The following is a 24,472-nucleotide window of genomic DNA, read 5'->3' as shown; positions in this document are numbered from 1 at the left end:
CTCACTCCAAGGTTTGCTTGCGGAGCCGGACAAAAACAGGCACGTCTCGGTTTGCTCGCTCCTGCTATATAAGGAATTGGTTAGCATTTCAATTTTAGAAGATCCCGGAGCAAGTCCCTCAAGGAGCCACGCCCCTCGCGACCTCACCAAGCCCCGCCCCTCCGGGAGAAGCCCGCGCATGCGCGGCCAGCCCTCGGGCGGGGGCGGGGGCGGGGCGGGCCGCGGCTCCGACTTCCAACATGGCGCACGCTGGCGGCGGCGGCAGCGGCGGCGGCGGCCCCGCGGGCCGGGGGCTGAGCGGTGCCCGCTGGGGTCGCTCGGGCTCCGCGGGCCACGAGAAGCTGCCAGTGCACGTGAGTGCTGTCCCTGCCCTCCCTCGGGAACCCTGTCGTCCGGCCCCCGCGGGCCGATGCCCCTCGCCCGGGCCCCGCCCGGCCCCGCCTCGGCCTCCACTCCGCACAGCCCCCGACCCTAGCCCCCTGACCCCTTAGCTCGGCCCCTCGGAGGCTCGGAGCGTCCTCCTCCCCGCCAGGGACCCTCGTCCTCCGCCCCCTCCTCCGCCGACCCTCTCCCACTGGGACCCTCTCCCTCCTTGCAGGTGGAGGACGCCCTCACCTACCTGGACCAGGTGAAGATTCGCTTCGGCAGCGACCCCGCCACCTACAACGGCTTCTTGGAGATCATGAAGGAGTTCAAAAGCCAGAGGTACCCGCGGGACCCCTCCCCACCCCAGGGGGGCCGCCCGGGGCCGCGATCCGGCCGAGCGGGGTGGGAACCCCCATCCCGGCTGCCTCTCCGCCCCGGTCGGGTGACCTTGGGCAGGTCGTGGAACCTCTCGGAGCCTCCGTTCCTTCTGGAAAAAACGGGAGTGTAGAGTCCCTCCCCTGTGGAGCTGTTGTGGGATTCCTGGAGAGAGAGCAGGGATGGGGCGAGGCGTCGGCGGGAGAAAAGTCCACAAGTGCGGAGTCGGGTTCTGTCGTCCCCCGAAAATGATCTTGAAATGAATTTTGTTCATCGAGCATTTTTTTGATTAATTTTAATTTTTTTAAGGACTACGTTAAAAGGTTGTTTATCTCCATCATTGAGTGTTTTGGCGCCCTCTCCCCCTTTAAATCTTGTCATCGAGGTGAGGGCCTCACCCTCTGCACCCCAGTCCCAGGCCTGTTTGGAAGTAATGCCCGTAAAATGCTTCGTAAGGGACCTGGCACATAGAAAGGTTTTAAAACACACAAACTGATTTTGTGGGCCCACAATCAAGAGGGTTGGAGATAGATGGGGGCCTAGAGATCACACCCTCGCTTGACAGGGGGCTCACTTAGGCTTGGGGGGGCCAGACTAAACTCGGGGGCCGTGGGGACTAGAATTTCGGCGCTCTGACTCTTAGGTTCCCGCGGGTCACATTCCAACCGTGCTGTTCCCCTCTCTGAGGAAATTCGGTAGGGCTGATGCCAAGGCCTTGAGGGAGCCCCACTGCAGCCATGATGGAGACCCCTGGCATAGTTGTGCAACCGACACTTGCCATGCCTTTGGTATTCATGCCTTGCCGTCACTTGCTGGGCTCAACACCTGTGTCATAGTTTATCACGTTGCTTAGAGGGCTCTTGTCTCCTGCCTCTTCCTGGAGTCCAGCATTCACTTGGCTCTGCTGACATTTTCAGAACCGAGTGCATGTGTTTGGAAGTGTTTTGGGGGAGCTATGCCGTGCAAATATCCTGTGGTTCTCCCTGGGAGGGCCCAGCGAGCCCGAGGCTGGCTGCTGTGGCAGCAGATTACACATCACACCCGGGCACGTCGCAGGGTGCCTTGCGGTCCTTCGAGAAACTCCTTAGGTGGCACTGGCAAGCGGGTCGGGAAGAGATTTCGCTCTCGGCGCGCTCCCCTGGACCCTTCTACCCACCTCTTGTTCTCCTCTGTTCCAGCATCGATACGCCCGGGGTCATCCGACGTGTGTCACAGCTGTTCCACGAACATCCTGACCTCATTGTGGGATTCAACGCCTTCCTTCCCCTCGGGTACAGAATCGACATTCCCAAGAATGGCAAGTTAAACATACAGTCGCCTCTGTCGAGCCAGGTATGCTGCCGTTGTGGTTGGGGCGATCTGGCCTTAACGTGGCACGTTGGCACTCAGCCCCCGGGCCGGCCGGGCGGTGCCTCTCGCGTCCTGCGTTGCGGGAAAGCCGGCGAGGAGCCGGTCTCTTTCCAGACCTGCCGCTCGCTTCTATAGCCCAGATCAGAAGAGAGCAAAATACCCACCCCGCCGGCCTCTCTGCCCCGAATCGGTGGATCGTTTAGAGGGTTTGAATCAGGAGTGGGTGCGTGCGTTTGTGTTGGGGGTGGTGTTGGGGGGCGCATTCTCTTAAGAGTTTTATGTCCTGTCAAAATAACCACCCCTGGGCCCCAAGCTCTTGTCCTGAGGCTTTCCCTGTGAGCGGGCCCTGCTGGCCACGCTTGTACTTAGGCACGTGGTCTCTTCCGTCACCCTCGGTGCCGCCCACAAAATAAAGCAGTGGCGCTGCGTGTGTGGATAGCCATATCCCTGTTGCTGTGCCATAGTTAATTGCCACCGGGGTCACCGGCTGGTGGCTTTGCTTCCTCTGCTGTCCCTGCAGTCCATTCTTGCCAGAGCTCACCAGACCCCCTGAGAAAACAGAAGCCTGCATGAACTCTACTTTTGTAAAGTAACCATGGTCTTTTTCTCCACCTTGGCCCTGATGCTTCAATGCTGTGCTGGGGGTGGAGCCCAGGGGGGGCATCTGGTGCATTCGGGATGTTTAGAAGCATCCAGGCACTCCACCTGCTAGGCCCTCACCCAGCGGCAATGGCCAGAACTGCTACCAGACGTCAGATGCCTCCTGGGAGGAAAATGGCCCCCATCATGATCCAGTGGAGAGCGTACACCAGCTCATTCAGCCTCTTGTGTCTCTGGCCCAGGGGGTTGGGTTTCTGGCGGGGAGCATTTTGTGGGTTTCGCCTCTGATGAAAGCGTCGGATTTGGAAAGAGAACAGCTAGAGACGGTGTGACGGCGACAGCCCTCTCGAGAGCCAGGTTTTATAAAGGAACTTGGGAGTGTGGGGCCGCTGAACAGAGCCCTTCCGGTTCACGTTCACAAGCGGAGCCCCACGATCTGGAGGTGAGGCCTGTGGCTCCCAATAGGAAACGCCCGAGCGGGGAAGGCCCCCGGGCTGATGTGCAGCGGTGTGCACGGGCACGCTTTGAGTCGGAAGCGCCATCTGGACGCAGGTGTCGCTGCCGTCGCGAGAAAGGAGCCAAGGCCGAAGACCGATACCACACTCCCGGTGTGGAAACCGCCTCTCTGAATCCCTGGCCGTTGGAGCAACTCTGCTCGTGGGTCTGGATCTCCCTGTGAACCACACGGTGGCTTCGCTCGGAGGCTGTCCTGCCCGGAACACGGCCCTGCGACTCAGCAGCTGCTGGACCCGGCTTTATAATCTTGCCGAAGCCCCGAGCCCACCGCGTCTGGAGCCCCTGTCTGCAGCCGGCCTCTTTGTGTCTGTCCCCGTTGGTTTTCCAGCCCTGCTTTTCAGTGCTCCTTTACACCAGGCGTGAACAAGGGGCCTCTTGGCTTCTGGGAGTCCTTCGAGAGGCCAGAGCAGCCCTAGACATTTTCTTTATTATTGCTTTCTTCTAGCTTGTTTTGAAGTGCAGCTTTTTTTTTTTTTTCCCTCTCCGCTTTTCACCTTGGGAGTCCTGTCAGCTACAGTCAAAGAGGGAGTAGCCTCAGATGGTGACAGAGAGAAATAAGGGAGCCCCACGCTGCAGGGAGCCCTCTGGGCAGGTTTCTCAGCCTTGGCCCTGTGGCTGTTGGGACCAGATCGTTCTTTCTGGAACAGGCTGTCCTGTGCGCTGCAGGGTGCTGAGTGGCCCTTCCACCCCGCCCCCCCCCCCAGACAGCCTGGAAGTGTTTCCACGTGTTGCTCAGTGCCCCATGGGACAGGACCGTCGTCCTTGAGAACCCAGTGTAAGAGGAAGACGGACAGATGTGCTGTGAGGTGGGGAGTGTGGCCAGAGGAGGGTGGGGCCACGTGGTGGGGCCACAGCCCCCTGAGCCAGCATCAGGGGGTCATCCAGGTCCCCATTGTAACCTCACCCCTTGAGAGCCCCCCAGCCCCCATCATTGTCACACCGCTGCATCTTGGATATGTTAAAATAGCAGAGCTAGGGCTTGAAGTTAAAGGTCCACCGTGTCTTGGTTTGCGTTGCCAGGCAGGCGTGGGCACAGGGCAGACGGGCCCCTTGTTTGTCTGGTTCACGACAGTGCCAGGCACGTGTGGAAGGAGTAGGATGCGGCGTGTCAGTGGGAAAGTGACAGATCTCTGCGCCCAGCTTCCATTCAGACCAGCCCTGCGTCCCGGGAGCCGGCCCTTTTATGGTGGCTGCAACCCCGGCCTGGGGATGCATCGGGGGGATGCGGGTGGACAGATGAATCTGCGCAGGGCTGTAGGGCTCTGAGTGAAGGCAGGGGCCGGGTGTGGGGAGCTGTGGGCACAGGGGCAAGTGGTGGGAACCCTGCCTGGGTCTTGGGGTGGGCGTGTCCTGGGCCGGGTGTAGAGCTGACGTGGGACCGCGTGGGTGTGCTTGGGAAACAGCCAGGGAGGCTGTGAGCTAGGGAGGTAGACGGGAGAGGGCGGAGGAGAGAGCCAGGAGCGTGGGGAACCCGGAGAGAGTTCCAGAAAGGCCACCCTGGCTGTGATGTCAGTGATGGACTGAGGGGATGAGAGGGTCTGGGAGGCCGAGGGGGGCCCGTGGGATCCCGGCAGAGTGGGTGGTGATATGGGCCAAGGGCAGGGGGTCCGTGGGAGTGGGAAGTCCGCGGAGGCTCTGTGCTGCTGGGCCCCTGGGTGCCGGTGGCAAGCACCTGCCCGCGGGAGCAAAGCTTGGGAGCCACGGGGGCACCAGGTGGCTGCTCTGTGTTCGGACTGTGCTGCTTGATGAACTGTCCCCTCGTACACACCCGAGGCTGTGTCTAGGAGCGTATCTAACCGTGCCTGTTGGGTCACTCGGGGCAAGCAGAGAAGAGAAGAACTTGGATTGTTCTGGAAGTTTTAGAGCAGGGATTGGCCCATGGGCCAGAGGCAGCTTTATTTGTACAGATAGTGGTTTTTACATTTTCCAGAGATGACACTGAAAGTGTTTTTGGGGGGATGCGCCTGGGGGGCTCAGTCAGTTAAGCGTCCGACTTTGGCTTAGGTCATGATCTCATGGTTCGTGGCTTCGAAACCCGCATCGGGCTCTGTGCTGACAGCTCAGAGCCTGGAGCCTGCTTCAGATTCTGTGTCTCCCTCTCTCTGCCCCTCCCCAGCTTGTGCTCTCTTTCTCAAAAATAAATTAATAAACATTAAAAAGAATGTAGGGGCGCCTGGGTGGCTCAGTTAAGCATTCAGCTCTTGATTTTGGCTCGGGTCACGATCCCACGGTTCATGATTTTGAGCCCCATGTCAGGCTCTGTGTTGACAACTTGGAGCATGGAGCTGCTTCAAATTATGTGTCTCCCTGTCTCTCTACCCCTCCCCTGCTTGTGTGCACTCTCTCTCTCTGAAAAACAAACGTTAAAAAAACCATCAAATTTTAAAACTGTGATAATACATAGCCTAAGTTCACGTTCTGTAACTAAAGTATACAATTCGGTGGGTTTGCCTATGTTTACACAGCCACCAATGCTAATTCCGGAACATTTTTATCACACCAGAAAGAAGCCATACCTCCCAATTCCCCCCTGCCACGAGCCTCTGGTAACCACTAATCCACTTTGTCTCTGTAGATTTGCTTGTTCTGGACACTTCATTTCAGTGAAATCACGTATAACTTTGTCTGGTTTCCTTCACTAGCATTATGGTTTCGAGCTCTAATTTCACTTAATATGTGTCAGAGCTTTCTTCCTTTTTTTAAAAAATATTTTGTTGTGGGGCGCCTGGGTGGCTCAGTCGGTTAAGCGTCTGACTTCGGTTCAGGTCATGATCTCACGGTTCGTGGGTCCGAGCCTGCTTCAGATTCTGTGTCTCCCTCTCTCTCTGCCCCTCCCCAGCTTGTGCTTTGTCTCTCTCTGTCTCAAAAATAAATAAACATTAAAAAATTTTTTTAAATATTTTGTTTTTAGTTTTCTTTTAGAGCACACGAGCAGGGAGAGGGGCGGGGGGGGGGGTGCATGCAGAGAATGTTAAGCAGGCTCCATGCTCAGTGTGGAGCCCGATATGGGGCTCGATCCCATGACCCTGGGATCATGACCAGAGCTGAAACTGAGTCAGATATTCAGCTGACTGAGCTGCCCAGGGGCCCCTCTTCTTTCCTTTTTATAGTTGAATAACAGTCCATTGTATGGTTGGAGCGCATTGCTTGTCCTTCCCTCCGTTGGTAGACGCTTCTCCGCACGCCTGTTCTCGATGCTCAGTACATACCCAGGAGTGGAATTGCAGGGCCACGTGCTGACTGTTTAACTCCCCGGAGAACCGCCAGACTGGCGGCAGGGCGCTGTGTGGCTGTCTTTGCCAAGCCCTGGCCTTGAGGAGGCTTCTCCACCTTGTGGCAGTGTCTCACTCCAGGGCATTGGAAGGGGCACACCCACGGTGCTTGAAAATGCCCCCTAGGGGTGGTGGGCAGCTCCGATGAGCTCACAGCCGCCTGCCTCTGAAGCATGTCTCTGCTCCGGGGCTGCTCCATCCCCCTAACCCTCTCTGGCTCCTTCCGCAGCCAGGCCAGCACACCTGGAAGGAGTGTGGTGCAGGAGATCAGCAAGAGCGTCCCCAGAGGGCCCGAGGATGATGCGTCCCACTGCCTGGGAGAGACGCGATCTAGGATCGTGGCTGCTGCAGGTCTTCTGTGTCTCTGCTGGTCTCGGCTCGGACTTTTCTAGAGCTGCTTCTGCACCCGTGTTTTGGGCTGAGTTGTGTCCTCTCCCCAACGCCCCCCCTCCCCATTCATACACTGAGGCCCTAACCCTCAGTTCTGTTGTGGCAGCGGCCCAGTCTGTGGTGTTGTGTTCTGGCGGCCCGAGCAGCGTGGCACACCCGCCCAGATGACCGCGAGCAGGCCAGACAAGTGCAGCTGTCACGGTGACGGCCCCGCAGCTGCGTGCCCGGCACTCCCCTTCCTGCCGGAGTCCTCGGGTCAGAGCTTGGTGCCGTGTGCGTCGCTGCCCGCCGAGGGGGGACGGGAGCACCAGGCTGTTTGTTCCGTCTTCCGTTCGCCTGATGATTCCCTGCAGTGGATAAAGCCTACTCTGTCCCAGGCTCTGTTCCGGGCACTTGGGATACAGCAGTGATGAAGCAGCATCTCTGCCGTCAGGGCGTTTGCCGTCTGGTCAGGGGTGAACAGACAACGAAATTAGTACGTTGCTAATGTAGCTTATGTGAAGGAAGGTGACACGTGCTGTGGAGAAAAATCGAGCAGGAAAGGGGCTCCGAGTCCTGGGAGACAAGGCCATTTTAGTTTGGCTGGAGCAGTTCTGGAAGACTCGCTGAGAACATGTCCCCACAGACACCTGAAGCTGAGTTGGAAGGATCCCAACCTGCCAGAGAACCGGCCTCTGCACACGGCACCTGCCAGAAAAACCCAGCTTCTGCACACAGCACCGCAGGATGAGAACCGGCCTCTGCACACGGCACCGCAGGATGCCGGGGCCCTGCCCCTGACAGCCCGGTCGTGGTTTGTGGGGAGTCCTCAGAACCACGCATAAAATTCCAGTTTAGAATCATCAGCATCCCCTTCTTCATGGGGTGGTCCTGTCCCGCCACAAGTTAGGATTCTGGGCTCCCAGGAGGGAGACGTGTGGGTCTGTTTTCTTTTATTTGTACAGACAGGAAAGCATGCGGATGGAGGGCAGGCATGACGACTGGCCAGGACCCGTCTCTTCTCCCAAGTGACGTGCCCCGGACTTAGCACCTGAAGTCCCACAGTTCTGGACAGTATGGGCAGCGCCCCCCCGCACCTCTGGAGCCCCAGCTGTCCTGGCACTGCTGACAGCATGTGCTTTCACACCTCAAGACAGTCTTGCTGAAGTGGGGTGGCCAAAGACGTGGGAAGACTACTTTGTTTTTTTTAATGTTTATTTTTGAGAGAGAGAGAAAGAGTGTGAGTAGGGGAGGGGCAGAGAAAAGGAGACACAAAATCCGAAACAGGCTCTAGGCTCCTGAGCTGTCAGCACAGAGCCCGACGCGGGGCTGGAACCCACAAGCAGTGAGACCATGACCTGAGCCGAAGTCGGATGCGTAACCGACTGAGTCCCCCAGGCGCCCCTGGGAAGACTCCTTTTGTAAACAGCTTCAAACTTCACTCCGAACGGGATCACACAATCCACTTCTCGTGTCTTTCTCCTGAATGCTAACTTTTCAAGGTGTCTGGTTGTCCATTAAACTTCCTGTTCTTTGATCAGAGGGAGGCGAGTTCAGGAGACTCACCCAGGAGGACCCGGCAGACTCACAGAGTGGTGGGGGGAGGAGTTACCTGCACATTCTGTGCAGGGGGGCGGGGGGCCTGCTTCCCTCCCTCCAGGCCCCCCAGCAAGGACCGGTTTCCTGCATCTCGTTAAAAACCCGGGCTCCGCGCAGGGTTCTGCGCTTGCCCTTGAGCAGGCGGCAGCTCTGCCCGGCCTTCCTCACCCCTGTTCCCGGCCTCGTGCTGTTCGCAGGAGAATTCACACAACCACGGCGACTGCGCGGAGAACTTCAAGCAGCAGCTGCTGTACAAGGAGGACAAAGCCCAGGCGCCCCTGGAGTCGGATTCCGTGGAGTTCAACAACGCCATCAGCTACGTGAACAAGATCAAGACCCGTTTTCTAGACCACCCGGAGATCTACAGGTCGTTCCTGGAGATCCTGCACACCTACCAGGTGAGCCGCCTCCTGCCACCCCTGATGGGCGCTCAGGGCGCCGCAGCCCGGGTGTTCACGCTTTCTGGTCTGAGTTCAGTGCAGTGCAGCGCAGTGAAATCTGTCATTTCTGGTCAGCTCTTTTTTTTTTTTTTTTTTTACTGTGACACCGTGTACCTTACAGCTCACCGTTCTAACCTGTCTCGGTGTCCAACTCAGTGCCTGCCACTCAGTCTGCAGCCATCACCACCACCCATTCCCAGAACTCTTTTCGTCTTGCAAAACCGAGACTGTGTCCCCGTCAGACACTAACTCCCCCGGCCCCTCCCCCCCATCCTGCCGTCTGTCTCTAAATTCACTATCCATAGACCTCGGTGGATCATGGTCACATGTGGGACCCTAACCTTTTGTCTTTTTGTGTCTGGCTTCTTTCATTCACCATGATGTCCTCAAGGTCGATCCACGTTGCAGCCTGCGTCAGAACCTCTTTCCTTTTTCAGGCCAAAGAATATTCCGTGGCATTGACGCACTGCGTGTGTTTATCCATCTGTCTGTTGACAGACACTTGGCCTGCTCCCTCCCACATCTTGTCTCTTGTGAATAATGTGGCCATGAACATGGGCCTACAGATACCTGTTGGAGTTTTGCTTAGTTACGATTTTATTGTATTTCATTTTTAATTTTTTTTTAATATTTATTTCTAGGGGAGACAGAGAGAGAGAGAGAGACAGCGTGAGCAGGGGAGGGTCAGAGAGAGAGGGAGTCACAGACTCTGAAACAGGCTCCAGGCTCTGAGCTGGCAGTCAGCACAGAGCCGGACGCGGGGCTCGAACCCACGAACCGCGAGATCATGACCTAAGCGAAAGTCGGACGCTTAACCAACTAAACCACCCAGGCGCCCCTATTTTTAATTTTTTTTAAAAAGATTTTAAGTAATCTCTGCACCCAACATACGACTTGGACTCAGAACCCCGAGGTCCAGAGTCCTGTGCTCTACTGGCTGAGCCAGCCAGGCGCCCCTGGTTAGGATTTCAGTTTGCTCTTTGAGGCACCTCTGCATCCAAGAAGTACTAATAAAAACACAGTACGGGGATTTGAAAAGAACCTAAGAACCTGTGGTCTTCTTTTCATAAGAAGGCTTCACTATTGTTTTGACCACGCGGCCACCCTTTATTTATGCCAATTACCAGCAGGCTCTACGCAGGGCCTGGGGCCACCGAGATGAGGGGAGGCTGCTGCTTCCCTCTGTCTGGAAGAGAAGAGACTTAGAGAGAAATGGATGGGGTGGGGAGGAAAAGAAGTGTGTGGGGAGGAGGCCTGGGTTTCACAGTTGCCAACCCTGACCCCTGATGGGAGGCAGGGGGTGCTTCTGGTGGGAGTCAGGCAGGGGAGATTCAGGTTGGATCCAGGCACACCAGTCAGAACCTCAGGCACCTGAGTGGAGGCAAAGGGTGGATGCTCTCAGGGCCGGGAAGATCCATGCAGTTCAAGATCCCGGGGGTCAGAGCAGACCGCGGGCTTCAGGGGACCTGAAGGAGGGGAGGGAAATGTCAAGGCTGCTTGAAGGGACAGCTCTCTCCCCTGACAGCCGCGAGTGAGCGGGAATGTCGTGCTTTGCGCTCTGGGGGAGCCCCGGCGCCCCCACTTCTTGCTTGGTCATCGGGAGTAAAGTTGACAGGGATGTGTTTCTTTTTTTTTTTAATGTTTTATTTGTTTCTAGGAGAGAGAGACAGCGTGAGCAGGGGAGGGTCAGAGAGAGAGGGAGTCACAGACTCTGAAACAGGCTCCAGGCTCTGAGCTGGCAGTCAGCACAGAGCCCGACGCGGGGCTCAAACCCACAGACCGTGAGATCATGACCTGAGCGAAAGTCGGACGCCTAACCGACTAAGCCACCCCGGTGCCCCTACAGGGATGTATTTCTAATGGGCGTCCTGAGTTCTGCTGGCTGCTTCTGGCCCTCCCGACCTGGGTCTTCTCCGGTCTTCTTGTCCCTTTAAGCTCCGGGTCAGGCCATCTTCCTTCAACCATTAGGGTCCCTGTGACTCTGGGTGGCCAGGCCCCTCATCCTGGTCGTCCCTTCCCTCCAAGGTCCAGGGCTGGCTCCACGCTCCCCTCCCCCTGCCCAGTAAAGCACGCCCCCTTCGCCCCGGGGAGGGCAGTGGGCTGTCACTCACCTTGTACTTCCCCAGCCTCTGGTGAGGACACGCAGGGGTGGGGTGGAGGCCACATCATTATCATTTGTCCCAGATGCTGCCCTGCTCATACCCCCTCCACACCCCTGCACCAGCCCCATCCCGGGCCAGGGTCCAGGCCGTGTTGTGCGGTGGGGCCAGGACAAAAGCATCCAGAGTCGCTCCAGAGCGAGGGGGCCAGGCGCAGGGCACGCCCGCGCATTAGCAGGGTTGCAGCCTGCGCTCCTCCCTCCTCGCGGTGGCGGTCAGGGCCCCGTCATCCCTCAGGCTCCTCCACAGCAGGCTGTCTGAATGTCACAGCCTGGGGGGCCTCGGTCCTTGGCTAATGACTCATTTTCCCTTTCCCGACCCCGGCAGAAGGAGCAGCTGAGCACGAAGGGCCGGCCGTTCCGAGGCATGTCTGAAGAGGAGGTGTTCACCGAGGTGGCCAATCTCTTCCGGGGCCAGGAGGACCTGCTGTCTGAGTTTGGACAGTTCCTGCCTGAGGCCAAGCGCTCCCTGGTGAGTACAGAGTGCCCGCGGGGCCGCCGTCTGCTCTGCCGGGACCCTGCTTCTCAGGGCATCCCTGAAGACCAGGCCGGCCTTAGCGGCACCCCCCTCCACCCCCGCCCAGGACACCCCCGCTTCCCCCAGAAGCCACACAGCATGCAGGCACCCGTAGGCGCCCCCGTTCGGGCTCACCTCCCCCTCCTGCTGCGGAGGGCAGTGTGCTGAGGGCGAGGGCCGGTTGGGAGGCGGACGGTGTCCTGCTGTGAAGACCTGTAACCAGTGCCCTAGGGGTGGGGCTGGGTGGGGGCAGAGGGCAGAGAGGGTAAGGAGGGGCCTGGGATGGGGAGGGCAGGGGTGCCGTCCGCACCATCAGCCTTTTCCCCCCTGCTGTGCCTGCCGGGCTGCCACAGCCTTTTCGTTTTATTTTCTATGAACATGAGGCTTTTTAAGTGTTGAAGTAAAATTCCTATAATGTAACACATACCACCTCAAAGCATACAGGTCAGTGGAATTTGGTGCAGTCACAGTATTACACGACCTGCATTTCTGCCAGTTCGGGAACATTTTCTTCACCCCAGAGGAGACCCCGTCCCCACGAGCATTCGCTCCCTGTAGATTTGCCTGCTGTGGACATCTCGTATAAATGGGGGTCACACAGCATGTGGCCTTTGGTATCTGGCTTTGACTCCATGATGTGTCTGAGGTTCATCCGCATCTAACGCACCCAGGCTTCGTTCTTGTCGGTGACGTTCCTTCGTGTGGACGGGCCGCACTGTGTCTGTCCCTTCCTCCAGTAGTGGGCATCTGGGTACCTTCTTTTTGGGGTTCGTGAATGGTACCGCTGTGAACGTGCCCACGCAGGGGCTGGTTTGAGTCCCCGGTCTCAGTTCTTCGGGGTCTGTACCGAGGAGTGGACTTGCTGAGTCACCTGGTGACTCTGTGTCTAACTCTTAGAGGAGCCGCCAGACTGTTCACAGCAGCTGCGCCAATTTACATTCTCGCTGGCCGAGTACTCAACATGGTAGCTGGCACTTGGCGTTTGGGTTTTTTTGTGTTTTTACGGGGTTTCTTCCCTGTTTGTTTAATTACGGCATGGTCATCGCAAAGTGGTATCTCGTTGTGGTTTTGGGTCCCATTTCCGTCACGGCTAATGCTCCTGAGCGCCTCCTGGGCTTGTTGGCCATTTTGTCTGTCTGCTTTGGAGAAACAGCCAAGTCCTTTGTCCTTTGTTTAGCTTGTCTCTTTGTTATTGAGCTGAACAAGATCTTTATGTGTTACGCTAGATGCTTATTAAATATTTTGCTCCCTTTTGTAGGCTGTTTGCTTTCTTGTTCATGTCCTTCCAGGCACACGGGTTTTCAGTTCTGATCCAGTCCTGTTATCTGCTTTTTCTTTGGTCGCTCGTGCTGTTAGTGTCTCAGAATCTATCCCAGATCCAGGGGCAGGAAGGTCTCTCCCTGTGTTTTCCTCTGAAAGTTTTTATAATTTTAGTGCACGCAGTTAATATCGTCGATCCATTTTGAGTTACTTTTTTGTACGTGGTGTGAGGTAGGGATCCAGCTTCCTTCTTTGAGAAGGGAGATCCAGTGTTCCCAGCACCAGTTACAGAAGAGACTTTTCTGTTTCCATTGAATGGGCCTGGCAGCCTCGTTGAATATCAGTTGACCATCGTTGTATGGATTTATTTCTGGACTGTCCAGTTTCAAGTCGTTGATTCCACTGTCTCTCCTGAGGCCAGCCACACTGTCTAGATTACTGAAATTTTGTTGTGAGTTTGAAATCAGGAAGTGATTTGAATTGTGTTCTTTTTCAAGAGTATTTAAAGTTGTTTTTTTTTTGTAACGTTTGTTTATTTTTGGGAGAGGGAGAGACAGAGCACAAGCAGGGGAGGGGCAGAGAGAAGGGGAGACAGCGAATCGGAAGCAGGCTCCAGGTCCTGAGCCGTCAGTGCAGAGCCCGATGCGGGGCTCGAACTCTCAGACTGTGGAATCATGACCTGAGCCAAAGTTGGGTGCTCAACCCACTGAGCCACCCAGGCACCCCCAAGATTATTTTGACTAGTCAGGGCCCCTTGCAGTTCCATATGAATTAGAAGATCAGCTTTTCCATTTCTGGGGGGAAGAAAAGCCATTAGGATCTTGATAGTGATTGCACCGAATCTGTACATTGCTTGGGAAACATTGCCGTCTGGACAGAGTTAGGTCTTCCAGGCCATGAGTGTGAGGCATCTTTCCACTTATTTAAATCTTCTTTAATTTGTTTCAGCAACATTTTGTTTTCAATGTACATGTCTTACACCTCCTGGGTTAGATTTATTCCCAAATATCTTACTTTTTAAAAGAAAAATTTTTTTAATGTTTTATTTATTTCTGACAGAGAGGGAGAAACCGCGTGAGCAGGGGAAGGTCAGAGAGAGAGGGAGACACAGAATCTGAAACAGACTCCAGGCTCTGAGCTATCTGTCAGCACAGAGCCCGACGTGGGGCTTGAACCCACGAACTGTGAGATCATGACCTGAGCCGAAGTCGGACGCTTAACCGACTGAGCCACCCAGGTGCCCCTAATGTTTTTATTTATTTATTTTTTTTTTAAATTTTTTTTTAATGTTTTTATTTATTTCTAGGAGAGAGAGACCGCTTGAGCAGGGGAGGGTCAGAGAGAGAGGGAGTCACAGACTGAAACAGGCTCCAGGCTCTGAGCTGGCAGTCAGCACAGAGCCCGACGCGGGGCTCGAACCCACGAACCGCGAGATCATGACCCAAGCGAAAGTCGGACGCTTAACCGACTAAGCCACCCAGGCGCCCCTGTTTTTATTTATTTTTGAGAGAGAGCAAGACAGAGCACGAACAGGGGAGAGGCAGAGAGAGAGGGAGACAGAAACCAAGGCAGGCTCCAGGCTCTGGGCTGTCCGCTCAGAGCCCGACATGGGGCTCAAACTCAACAAACCTGAGTCAACGTCAGATACATAACTGCCTGAGCCATCCAGGCACCCTACTCTTTTTATTTTCTTAGTTTTGTTTTTGGATTTTTCGTCGTAGGTCTGTACAGATAACTGCTGATTTTTGTGTGTCGATCATGTGTCCTGCAACTTTGCTGAATCTGTTTCTTAGCTTCATTTTTTATTTATTTTTAAAAGCTTATTTTTTTTGAGAGAGAGAGAGAGCATGCGTGAGCCCAAGTTGGGTAGAGACCGGGGCGGGGGGAGGGGATCTCCAACAGGCTCCGCACTGTCAGCGCAGAGCCCAACGCAGGACTGGGACCTATGAATCCTGAGATCGTGAGCTGAACTGAAATCAAGAGATTTTATTTTTAAGTAATCTCTGCACCTGATGTGGAGCTTGGACCTACAACTCCAAGATCAAGGAAGCTTAACCGTCTGAGCCCCCTCCCCACCCCCGGCGCCTCTCTATTTACTAGCTTTCATAGTCTTTGTGTCTTCACTAGGAATTTTTACATGCAGGATATCATACCGTCTGCTAATACGCTTTTCCTTCTTTCCCAATTTGGATGCCTTGTCTTTCTTTTTCTTGGCCTGATTGCTGTGGTGGAGCGTCCAGTACTGCACTGAGTAGACGTGGGGAGAGCGGGCAGCCTTGTCGAGGTGCTGACCTTAGAGGGAAGGCTTTCCGGCTTTCAGTGGAGTGCGCTGGGTGCCTCATACATGCCTTTTATCAGATTGCAGAACACTCCTCTACTCCTAGTTTGTTGGCTAGTCCGTTTCCTCTTTTTGTTCCCTGCTTTGGTTGTTGAGTTGGGGCGTGAGCACACGCGTCCCTCCCCTACCTTAGCGTTTCACCACCACCTCTGCAGGGTCCCGCTTCTAAATGAAGATGCGGGGGTGGGGGGGCAGGGCTGGGGCAGCAGTCTTGAGTGGGGGGCTTGGCGGGATGGGCACAGGATTCTGGGTCTGGATGCCGTCAGGACGCTGGGTAGAATCTCCTGGCCTTCCAGTGCCGGTGAGGGCTTCTTCTAAGCCAGGATGCCACCCAGAAACACTTCCTGACCCAGAGCCCGGAAGCCCCGTACCTGCCCGAGGGACCAACGTCAAGCCGGGAGCTGCATCCTGGCCTTCCCCCCTTCCTGGATCCTCAGACGTGCTCGGAGGCCGGAGGGCTGGGCCGGGCCCTGGGAGCACACAGTCTGGGCCGAGACACTGGCTCAGCCCCCATGGGAGCTCAGGAGGGCTTGAGCCCGCCGCGTCACCTCCTGGGCCTCGTTCCCCTTGTCTCTGTCACGGGGGCGGTGGCCTTCCTGCTCAGGTGCAGCCTTGGCAAGCTGTCATCCTTCAAGTGCTTTGCGCTCGACCTGGCACATGGGCAATGCCCCGGAAAGAGCAGCTGCGACGGTTCAGGAAAGGCGAGCGTAGGGTCCAGGGGCGTCCTCACCCTCTCTCAGCGCCAGCATCCCCCAGGGTGTCTGCCAGCGCAGGGCTTCCCTGTTCCCCGCCAGAGCCAGCCTGCTGCCCCGCCTGGGGAGGCCCCTGGGGAGTGCCTGGGAAGGCTGAGCTGAGCCCCCTGCAGACGGGACCTCCCCTCTGCCAGAGGCGCCTGTGCTCTTAGCTGAGCCCGCCTCCCCGCTTCCCCACCCTCATGTCTACTCTCAGACCCACCGATCCCTCCTTGGCCAAGGCTCCCTTCCCTCACGATGATGCCCCGTGCAGCACTGGACGCACTTGGGGAGGCCCCGGCAGCTGGAGCTGAGTGCTGCCCCGCCCCCTCACTGGCACACTCGCTGGGCTGTCGCCTGATGCGCTTTGGATCTGGATTTCCCACCTGGGCTCCAGCCTGTGTAATAGCAGCTCCCTCCCCGAGCCCCGCCCCTGATGGGGGCCACGCAGAGGACAGGGGCAGCCCACCCTTGGGGAAGAGGCACCTGTCGGGCAGAGATCAGGGGGCCAGGGACGTGCCCGTTCTTGAGAGCGCCCCGCCCGGACAGGAGCTGGGGGTGCAGCTCTGGGGCGAGGGCTCCCCTCAGTTTCCTCACCTAGGAAGTGTTGGTGAGGACGTCTCCCCCTAAGCCATCTGGAAGACTCCTTAGCAGAGTGCTCACTTGTTCAAGCCGGGGGGCTGCAGTCCCTGCCGCAGGGAGTTGGTAAAGCGGGCGCAGAGTCCCCCCTGCTAGCGTTGGGGAGGGTGCACAGCAGACATGTAGTCACTGATAAGCGGGCGCCTGAGCTTTGCAGGCCTGCAGCAGGGCAGCCTTGGCTCCTGGGCCCGCGGTGCCCGGCAGCCTTGTCCTCCGACTGCCATGGCCGCACGCCCCCTGCTGGGTACCGCTGCGCATTGTGAGGCTGGCCCCTGACCCAGCCACCCTGGGAGGCTCAGCTGCACCCCCCCCAACCAAGAGCACCTGCCCACACAACTTCTTTAAATAGCGTCTATTAATAGTTCAGCGGAGGTTCTTTTGTGTTTATTGATCAGAGCGTCTTGTACCTTTTAACAGAATGAATCAATTTTTTAAAACTATTAAAAACACCCACATACAATCTGTTGTATAATTTGATCTTTTATTCACCATCTTTTATGTTAGTTTTTGAATTTCTATTAAAACTGTAGGAAAAAGGGGCTCCTGGGTGGCTCAGTCAGTTAAGTGTCAGCTTCAGCTCAGGTCATGATCTCATGGTTAGTGGGTTCGAGCCCTGCATTAGGCCCTGTGCTGAACGTTTGCACAGAGCCTGGAGCCTGCTTCAGATTCTGTGTCTCTTTCTCTCTCTCTGCCCCTTCTCCACTTGCACTCTATCTCACTCTCTCAAAAAAATAAATGTAAAAAAAAATTTTTTTTAAACTACACGGGGGCGCCTGGGTGGCTTAGTCGGTTAAGCGTCCGACTTTGGCCTCAGGTCATGATATCATGGTTCGTGGGTTCAGGCCCTGCATCGGGCTCTGTGCTCACAGCTCAGAGCCTAGAGCCTGTTTCAGATTCTGGGTCTCCCTCTCTCTCTGACCCTCTCCTGCTCACGCTGTCTCTCTCTCAGAAATAAATAAAATATTTAAAAAAAAAAAAAAAACTACAGGAAAAAGAAACCAAACATGAAATTTGATACTCTTCTAATTAAACGTGACCACTTGGCCTAAGTGGGGTCAACACATTTTTTTTTAATGGTTATTTACTTTGAGAGAGAAAAGAGTGAGCAGAGGAGGGGCAGAGAGAGAGAGAGAGAGGGAGGGAGAGAGAGAATCCCAGGCAGCTTTGTGCTGTCAGCACAAGAGACCCATGTGGGGCTCGATCCCACAAACCCTGAGATCGTGACCTGAGAGTCCAGTGCTCAACCCACTGAGCTGCCCAGGTGCCCCAACAAACGTTTTTTATAAAAAGCCTGAATAAATGTCTTAGGCTTTACAGGCCAGTGTGTCTCTGTCACAAAGACTCGGCTCTGGCATTATGGTGGGAAAGCAGCTTTGGATGCTCTGGAAACCATTGGGCCTAGCTATGTGCCAATAAAACTTTATTTACAAAAACAGGCCCAGCGTGGTGAATATGTCAGGCTCTGGCCAGAGTGTCTTGGGGGGTCCGTGCGGCTCACATGTCCATGATTGGGTGCACATAACTAAAAAGTAGGAACTGGGGCGCCTGGGTGGCTTAATCGGTTAAGCGTCCGACTTTCGCTTAGGTCATGATCTCGCGGTTCGTGGGTTCGAGCCCCGCGTCGGGCTCTGTGCTGACTGCCAGCTCAGAGCCTGGAGCCTGTTTCAGAGTCTGTGACTCCCTCTCTCTCTGACCCTCCCCTGCTCACGCTGTCTCTCTCTCTCTCTCCTAGAAATAAATTTTTAAAAAAACATTAAAAAAAATAAATAAATAAAAAATAAAAAGTAGGAACTGTCTGAAGTATTAGAGAGACTCAGTTAACACCTAGCTTGTCTTCCGGCCCCTGGTCCCACTCGGCGCATCGCGGGGTCACCCGGCCACCTCCCTTTAGGAATCGGTGCTTGTACCTGTTCCAGCATCTACAACAAGAAATAGCAGTTGAAGATGTTTCCACTTTAGGTTCTGAGAGTGGCTTTGAATCTCCAGAAAACTGTTCTTCTGAGAAGTATAATCCCTTAAGGGCCGGGTTTTGCCTGCAGTTAAACGATAGATCTTTAATATTATCTTTATAATTATTATTATAAAAATCGTACGTGTCAATGAGAAAACCAGGTGTTAATTAGAACATCAGTAGACTTCCCCTTCCCTGTCTCGGCTTCTAAGTCATTCAGTTATGAAGTCACAAATGTCTTACGTTATTTATTGTGCCGGAAATTTCCAACACGCATGCAAACAAATGTGTATCCTTCAATCAAAATTAAATAGCGTCCTGTTTTTTCTGCCCCTGCATATTTTCTTCTTGTTCATGTACGAATGTATCAGGTACTCCTGTCCCCAGCAGGGACACAGAGGACACAGACGGAGTTCCCTGGTTTCTGATAGTTACTGGCTATTTTGTTTGGATACATCACAGCTTGCCCACCTGGCCCACACTTTGGGCCAACAGTAGTCCTCCCTTCAGGTAGTGTCTCCACGTCCCAGGTTTGGTGGCCAGTGGGACCCGGGCCGTGGTGGGGTGACCGCGAGCCCCCCCCCCCGGCCCAGCACACATCTTGCAGAAAACCTTGCGGCCTGTCTGCCTCCCCTGTGTCTGCTCAGCGCTCTGGCATGCTCACATAGACGCCGATCCAGAGCTGTTCTTCCAGTGCTGGTGTTTGTAAATATGCCGGCACCCGTACATGCCCCCGTGTGAGGAGCGTGACGGTGACAAGCCCCTCGCCCAGTGACGGCACTCCTCGAGTGTTTTCTCATTCGTAGAAAAGAACACAGACTTGGCTGGGAGCCCCCCTCCCTCACCCACCCAGTGCCCTGGTGGCCGCTGGCTGCTTCCTCTTGCTGCCAGTGCTCTGTGAGTGCCCATCTCCCTGCCTGAGATGCTCTTCCTTTCTGCGGGCACACATACATGCAGTCAGGCCCCCGTGGCCAGCGGTCCATTGGGTGAGCCCCACCCTGGTGTCTCCACGCTGGGCCCTCGGGCATCACAGCCTTTCCTGCACCTTCACCCACCTTCACGATGTTAGGACTATGATGATCTGGGTCCACGGGCTCTTCCCTAGTGCACGTGAGCATCTCGAGGCCGGAGTCACCTTGCATGGAGACTGGGCCCTGGGCCTGTGGCATGCAGCATTCACTGGGGCCGTGGGCTGAGCCGACGGTGGCGCCACACACTCGGACCCGCCAAGAGCCCAGCATCAGTCACCTCTTGTGTTTGTGTTTTTAGTTCACAGGAAATGGACCATGCGAAATGAATAGTGTCCAGAAGAGTGAGCACGAGAAGAATCTGGAACACAGCAAAAAGCGCTCTCGGCCCTCTCTGCTCCGTCCGGTGTCTGCCCCAGCCAAGGTAACTAACTGGCAGCTGCACACACGGATGTGGGCACCCAGCAGCCTTGCCCTCTAGAGATGACCTTGGGAGCGGTGTGCAGAGGCTCCAAGCAGCAGGCCCAGGGAGTGGACCCTTCTGTGGCTGGATTTCACCAGCTGTGGGACCTTAGGATGTCAGCTCACTCCTGAGGTAGCTGTTTACCCGTTACCCTGGCTCACAGAATTAGTATGAAGAGTGTTACCTCTTCCTGTGGAAACAGGATGTACTGCTCAATCTGCTCCTTTTCTCTGTAATGACTCTTTCACGGGCAGGGCCATTATGTGCGGTTGTGCAGGTCAGTCACTGCACAAGAAGCCCACTGAGGGATGAGATATGCTGAGATCCAGCTCCTGTCGCACTTCTCACCTGTGATAGTGATTTTCTGATTGCATCATCTTTTGTGCAATCTTTTGGCTTTCTACTGTAAAGGAGCTATTTCTTCATCCCCATTTATTGCTGATATAACCTATGTCACCATGCACGCCGGGTTATAATCTGTGACTTTCATTGTTTATCATGGCATCTAAACTGTCTCAGCTTTGGCCAGAGGGACCCCTGCGAGCTGGCGTCCGTGTCGTGTGCACATATCCCCAGCACTGGGAGATAATTTCTTAGAGTCCTCGATGCCTCAGGAGCGCAGCCAGGTTCTGGTGTGAGTCCAGCTTAGAGACAGAAGTCTGCCCGGAGATTTTAAACCCAGGCTTCTCGGGACGCCTGGGGGGCTCAGTTGGTTAAGCACCCAACTCTTGATTTCAGCTCAGGTCATGATCTCACGGTCGGTGGGTTTGAGCTCCGTGTGGGCTTGGGATTCTCTCTCTCTGTTCCTCCCCCACGTGTACGCTCTCTTTCTTTTCTCTTCTTCTCAAGATAAATTAAAAACAAACGTTGTTTTTAAACCCAGGCTGATCCAAGAGATTGGCCCCTCCTCTCCTCTTCCTGTCCCCTTGCTACTAGCATCCCAGCCCGCAGGACAGAACAGGCAGGGGGAGAGGTTTCCGATAACTGTATCCAGGGCTGCGTCTCCCGTGCTGTTCCAGTTTTGTGATGTTCCCGCCTGTTATCAAAAGCCCTCAAGTGCCAAGATCGCGATCCCAGATTGTGACCATCGCCCTTCACCAGGCCACGGAGGCTGAGGCGAGTGGTCCCGAGAGCTCCCCAACAGGGGTCCCGGGCACAGCTCCCCCGGCCCCTCACGACGGCTCCTGTCGGGAGAGCTCAGCGGTGCCGATCTTGGAACCCTGACAAAGAGGCACGGAGCCTTCACGGCAGGGCGTTTCTCTCCACAGAAGAAAATGAAACTCCGAGGTACCAAAGACCTGTCCATCGCCGCCGTGGGGAAGTACGGCACTCTGCAGGAGTTTTCCTTCTTTGACAAGGTGAGCCGTCGAGGCCGGCCGCCCCAGCTCGCGTGTGCGGGAGGGAGGGGAGCTGGTAGTGCGGGAGAAGGGGCCGGCGCCCGGCTTTCACAGCATTGGGGGGCGGGGGCCGCAGGCAGCAGGGCCCGGAGCCCAAGCAGGGTTGCGCACCCACGTCCGCCTCTCTGGAGCTGTGTGGCTTTCCTAAAGCAAGGACGGTCCCGGGGCTCCCCGCCCAGGGCCGTGACAAGGGCCGACGAGGGGGCCCCGTGCACGCACTGTCCGCGCCACGCGTCGCTTGCACGCAGAGCCTGCCCCGAGCACACCTGTGTCTGTGACTCCACTGAGCGGTGTCCGAGCTGAGCGAGGGGAGGGGCAGGGATGGGGCCTGGCCCTCAGGGGCCCCCTGACCCCCTGTCCCCGCAGGTCCGCAGGGTGCTGAAGAGCCAGGAGGTCTACGAGAACTTCCTGCGCTGCATCGCGCTCTTCAACCAGGAGCTCGTGTCCGGCTCCGAGCTCCTCCAGCTCGTCAGCCCGTTTCTCGGGTGAGTGACGCTTCCCGGGGCTCCCCGTGCGGGGGTGTTTCTGGAAACTCTGTCCACCCCACTCTTGGTCATCGCTTTGGAAAAACAGCGAAGGCTTTTTTCTTTTAATTTGCTTTCCGACTGCAGTGGTCACAGCGGTCGTTAGAGGTGGAGCTGCGGTTGCGGGTCCTGGCGCTGTTCTCCCACAGCGACACCCATGGTCATGTGACAGCCAGGAGGGAGACTCTCTTTCCAGGGCTTCCTGTTGGTCGCGTACGTGCGCATCTGCGTTCTCACAGCTGCGCCACCTGTGAAGGACAGCGAGCGGCTTTGGAGCCGTAGGGCTGCCGTGCCGACCGCTGCTACCCACACCCGTGTCCCTCCGACACGCCGCCCCCGTCACGGCCCCGAACCCCGGCAGCCCCTGCCTGCGCTCCACCTCTAAACTGTCTGCCACAGAAGCGTTGTACAGACGGGATTATACGGGACGTAACCTTCGGGTGTTAGCTTTCTTCCCCCGGCGTAATGCCCCAGAGGTTCACTTGCTGTGAGCTTTTAAAAACTACTTGTCAGAAATTGCCAGGAAGGATGAAATGCCCCCCACCCGGCATCTGTGCTGTGCAGAGACAGCCCTGTTCTCGGGTCAGCGGCCTGTTTCCAGCACCTTCTCCGCCCCCCCCCCCCCCCCGCCCCCGCCACTGTGGAGTGTGTGCAGACCCCCAGGGTGGGGCAGCCGCTGGAGGCCAGACAGGTTGTGGGAGGTGTGTGCACGTGCCCAGCTCGTGCAATGTGTGCATTCCCGCCCCCCCCCCCGCCCCCAGCTCTGGCACACCGGGCGGGTGTCCCCACCAGGCTGAGCCTCTTCCCCCGTGGTAGAGGCCCTGCACAGTTGGCGGGGCGCTCCAGGTGGGCTGCACACGCGAGACCTTGGAAGTGGTGTCTGGAGCATGGCGAACACACATGGCAGCGTGGCTCCACAGCCCCTCGTTTAGCCCCAAGGACACCTGGGACGGGTGCTTCCTGAGCCCTTCACTGTGAATTTTGAAAACATTTTTAAGTTTTTAAAACATATGTAAAATTAAAGCACAGATCCAGGAAACCACATGATGGATGGCTCCATGAGTCGTTTTTAGGCAAAGCCCCTTGGGCCCACCACCCAGGTCACAAGTGGACCTCAGGCGGCCCCCAGGATCCCTTTCATGTCCCACCTGTCCTGCTTCCTGCCCCCAGTAGCATCACTGGGGGGTGAGCACCTCCGTCCGCTGAGGACGGCACAGACACCCCCGGGCCGTCGGCTCAGTCTTGCCTCCTCAACGGGGTTCTGTCTTCTGACGTCCTGTGAGTCCCCCTCCCATTCCTTACTGCCTCCGTGTGGCGCCCCCACACCTTGGGTGGGTTCCGCCTCCTGCATCTTCACGGTCCCGTCCCCCATGTCCCTCTGTCCGTCCGGAGCAGTGGTGTCCAAGTTCCTCTTCTGGTTCATTTATGTGATCACTGGGGGTTGCAGAAGAGGCAGCCTCAATAGTATTTTCCACCTTTTGGCGACACAGGGTGGATGCTTGATTTCTCTCTTGATTGTGGTGTCAGGGTGCGAAGTCATATCTTGTCTCATCGGGGTCAGTTTGGGACCAATCTTTTTTATTTTTCTCTTTTTTTTAAGCACACGGACTCACGGACCCAACAGATGTGTGTCCGTATGTTTTAAAGACACGGAAGCTGAGTCCCGGAGTGAATACCTCTTGCTTTCCCCAGAGACCAGCTCTTGAGAGAGAGCTTTGCCCTGGTGACGGATGGGTCCCTTCGCTTGTCCTCTGCCCTGTGGGTGTGAGTGGGGCTGTCGTTTTACATAAAAAGTGTCGTGCTGTCCGGCTAGGCTGCGGCACCCTTTTTTTTTTTTTATTCAGTATTCCTTGGAGGTGAGTGCACGTCTTTCAGCGTCAGGCGTGCATGTACACGACCGTTTTTAGCGCCTGCGGAGGGTCCCTCTCTTGTACGCACCGTGGTTCCCTCAGCAAGGTGTGTAAATGTGGACGCCGGTCTCCAGTTTCTGTTTTGGTGCTGAGGTCATGCTCCTTAGGTGGGGATTCCCAGATGTTGAGTAGGGTCATCAGGTGGTGGTCCTGAGAGGGCACACATGTGCAGGTGACCCTTGGCTCGGGTTGACTTTCCCAGGCTAGTAAAGATGCGTGAACACTTTGAAAGCTGGCCTGGGCAGGATGGTGCGGTTGCTTACGCAGCCTCGGCTAAACCGTGCCTGGCTTTTCATAAGGACATGGACGGCCTGCTCCCTCCATGGAAGTGTGTCTGGGAGCTCACAGTCCGGTGCACTGGGCCATGGTTCCCGGCTGGGGAGCGGGCGCTGTTGTTGGAAAGGCGACGCGATGTGGGGAGTGGGGCCCGTGGAGGCCTGTGCAGGGCGGGCGTGCTGCACGCGGGCCTGGGTCTGCCCGGCTGGGCACGTCCCCAGCCCCACGTCGGAGGTGAGACTCTGCTTCCTACCAGCAGAGCGAGAGTTCCTTCGTTTGCCAAACGGCCAGCCTTGCAGTTGTCGGGGGCATTAAGGCAGAAGGAAGGGGCACCTGGGTGGCTCAGTTAGTTAAGTGTCCGACTTTGGCTCAGGTCATGATCTCACAGTTCGTGGGTTCGGGCCCCGCGTCAGGCTCTGTGTTGGCAGCTCAGAGTCTGGAGCCTGTTTCAGA

At 56.2% G+C, this 24,472-nt stretch overlaps 1 protein-coding gene across 1 annotated transcript in view; it reads left to right on the top strand.

Moving 5' to 3' along the window:
* Nucleotides 1-225: 225 nt before the first annotated feature.
* Nucleotides 226-24,472, top strand: part of SIN3B (SIN3 transcription regulator family member B) — a 38,912-nt gene continuing 14,665 nt past the window's right edge. The window contains exons 1-8 of the mRNA XM_039243330.1: nt 226-353; nt 599-705; nt 1,920-2,073; nt 8,645-8,845; nt 11,374-11,517; nt 19,751-19,873; nt 21,181-21,270; nt 21,676-21,794. Of these exons, the coding sequence (XP_039099261.1) occupies nt 240-353; nt 599-705; nt 1,920-2,073; nt 8,645-8,845; nt 11,374-11,517; nt 19,751-19,873; nt 21,181-21,270; nt 21,676-21,794 (1,052 nt within the window). The 5' untranslated portion in view covers nt 226-239. The remainder of the gene's footprint in view (nt 354-598; nt 706-1,919; nt 2,074-8,644; nt 8,846-11,373; nt 11,518-19,750; nt 19,874-21,180; nt 21,271-21,675; nt 21,795-24,472) is intronic.

This window comes from Hyaena hyaena, unplaced genomic scaffold (assembly GCF_003009895.1).
Source record: "Hyaena hyaena isolate Hyena2069 unplaced genomic scaffold, ASM300989v1 scaffold_227, whole genome shotgun sequence".
Taxonomy (NCBI): Eukaryota; Metazoa; Chordata; class Mammalia; order Carnivora; family Hyaenidae; genus Hyaena; species Hyaena hyaena.
The sequence above is the reverse complement of the archived record's forward strand: the minus strand, read 5'-3'. Positions and strand labels throughout refer to the sequence as shown.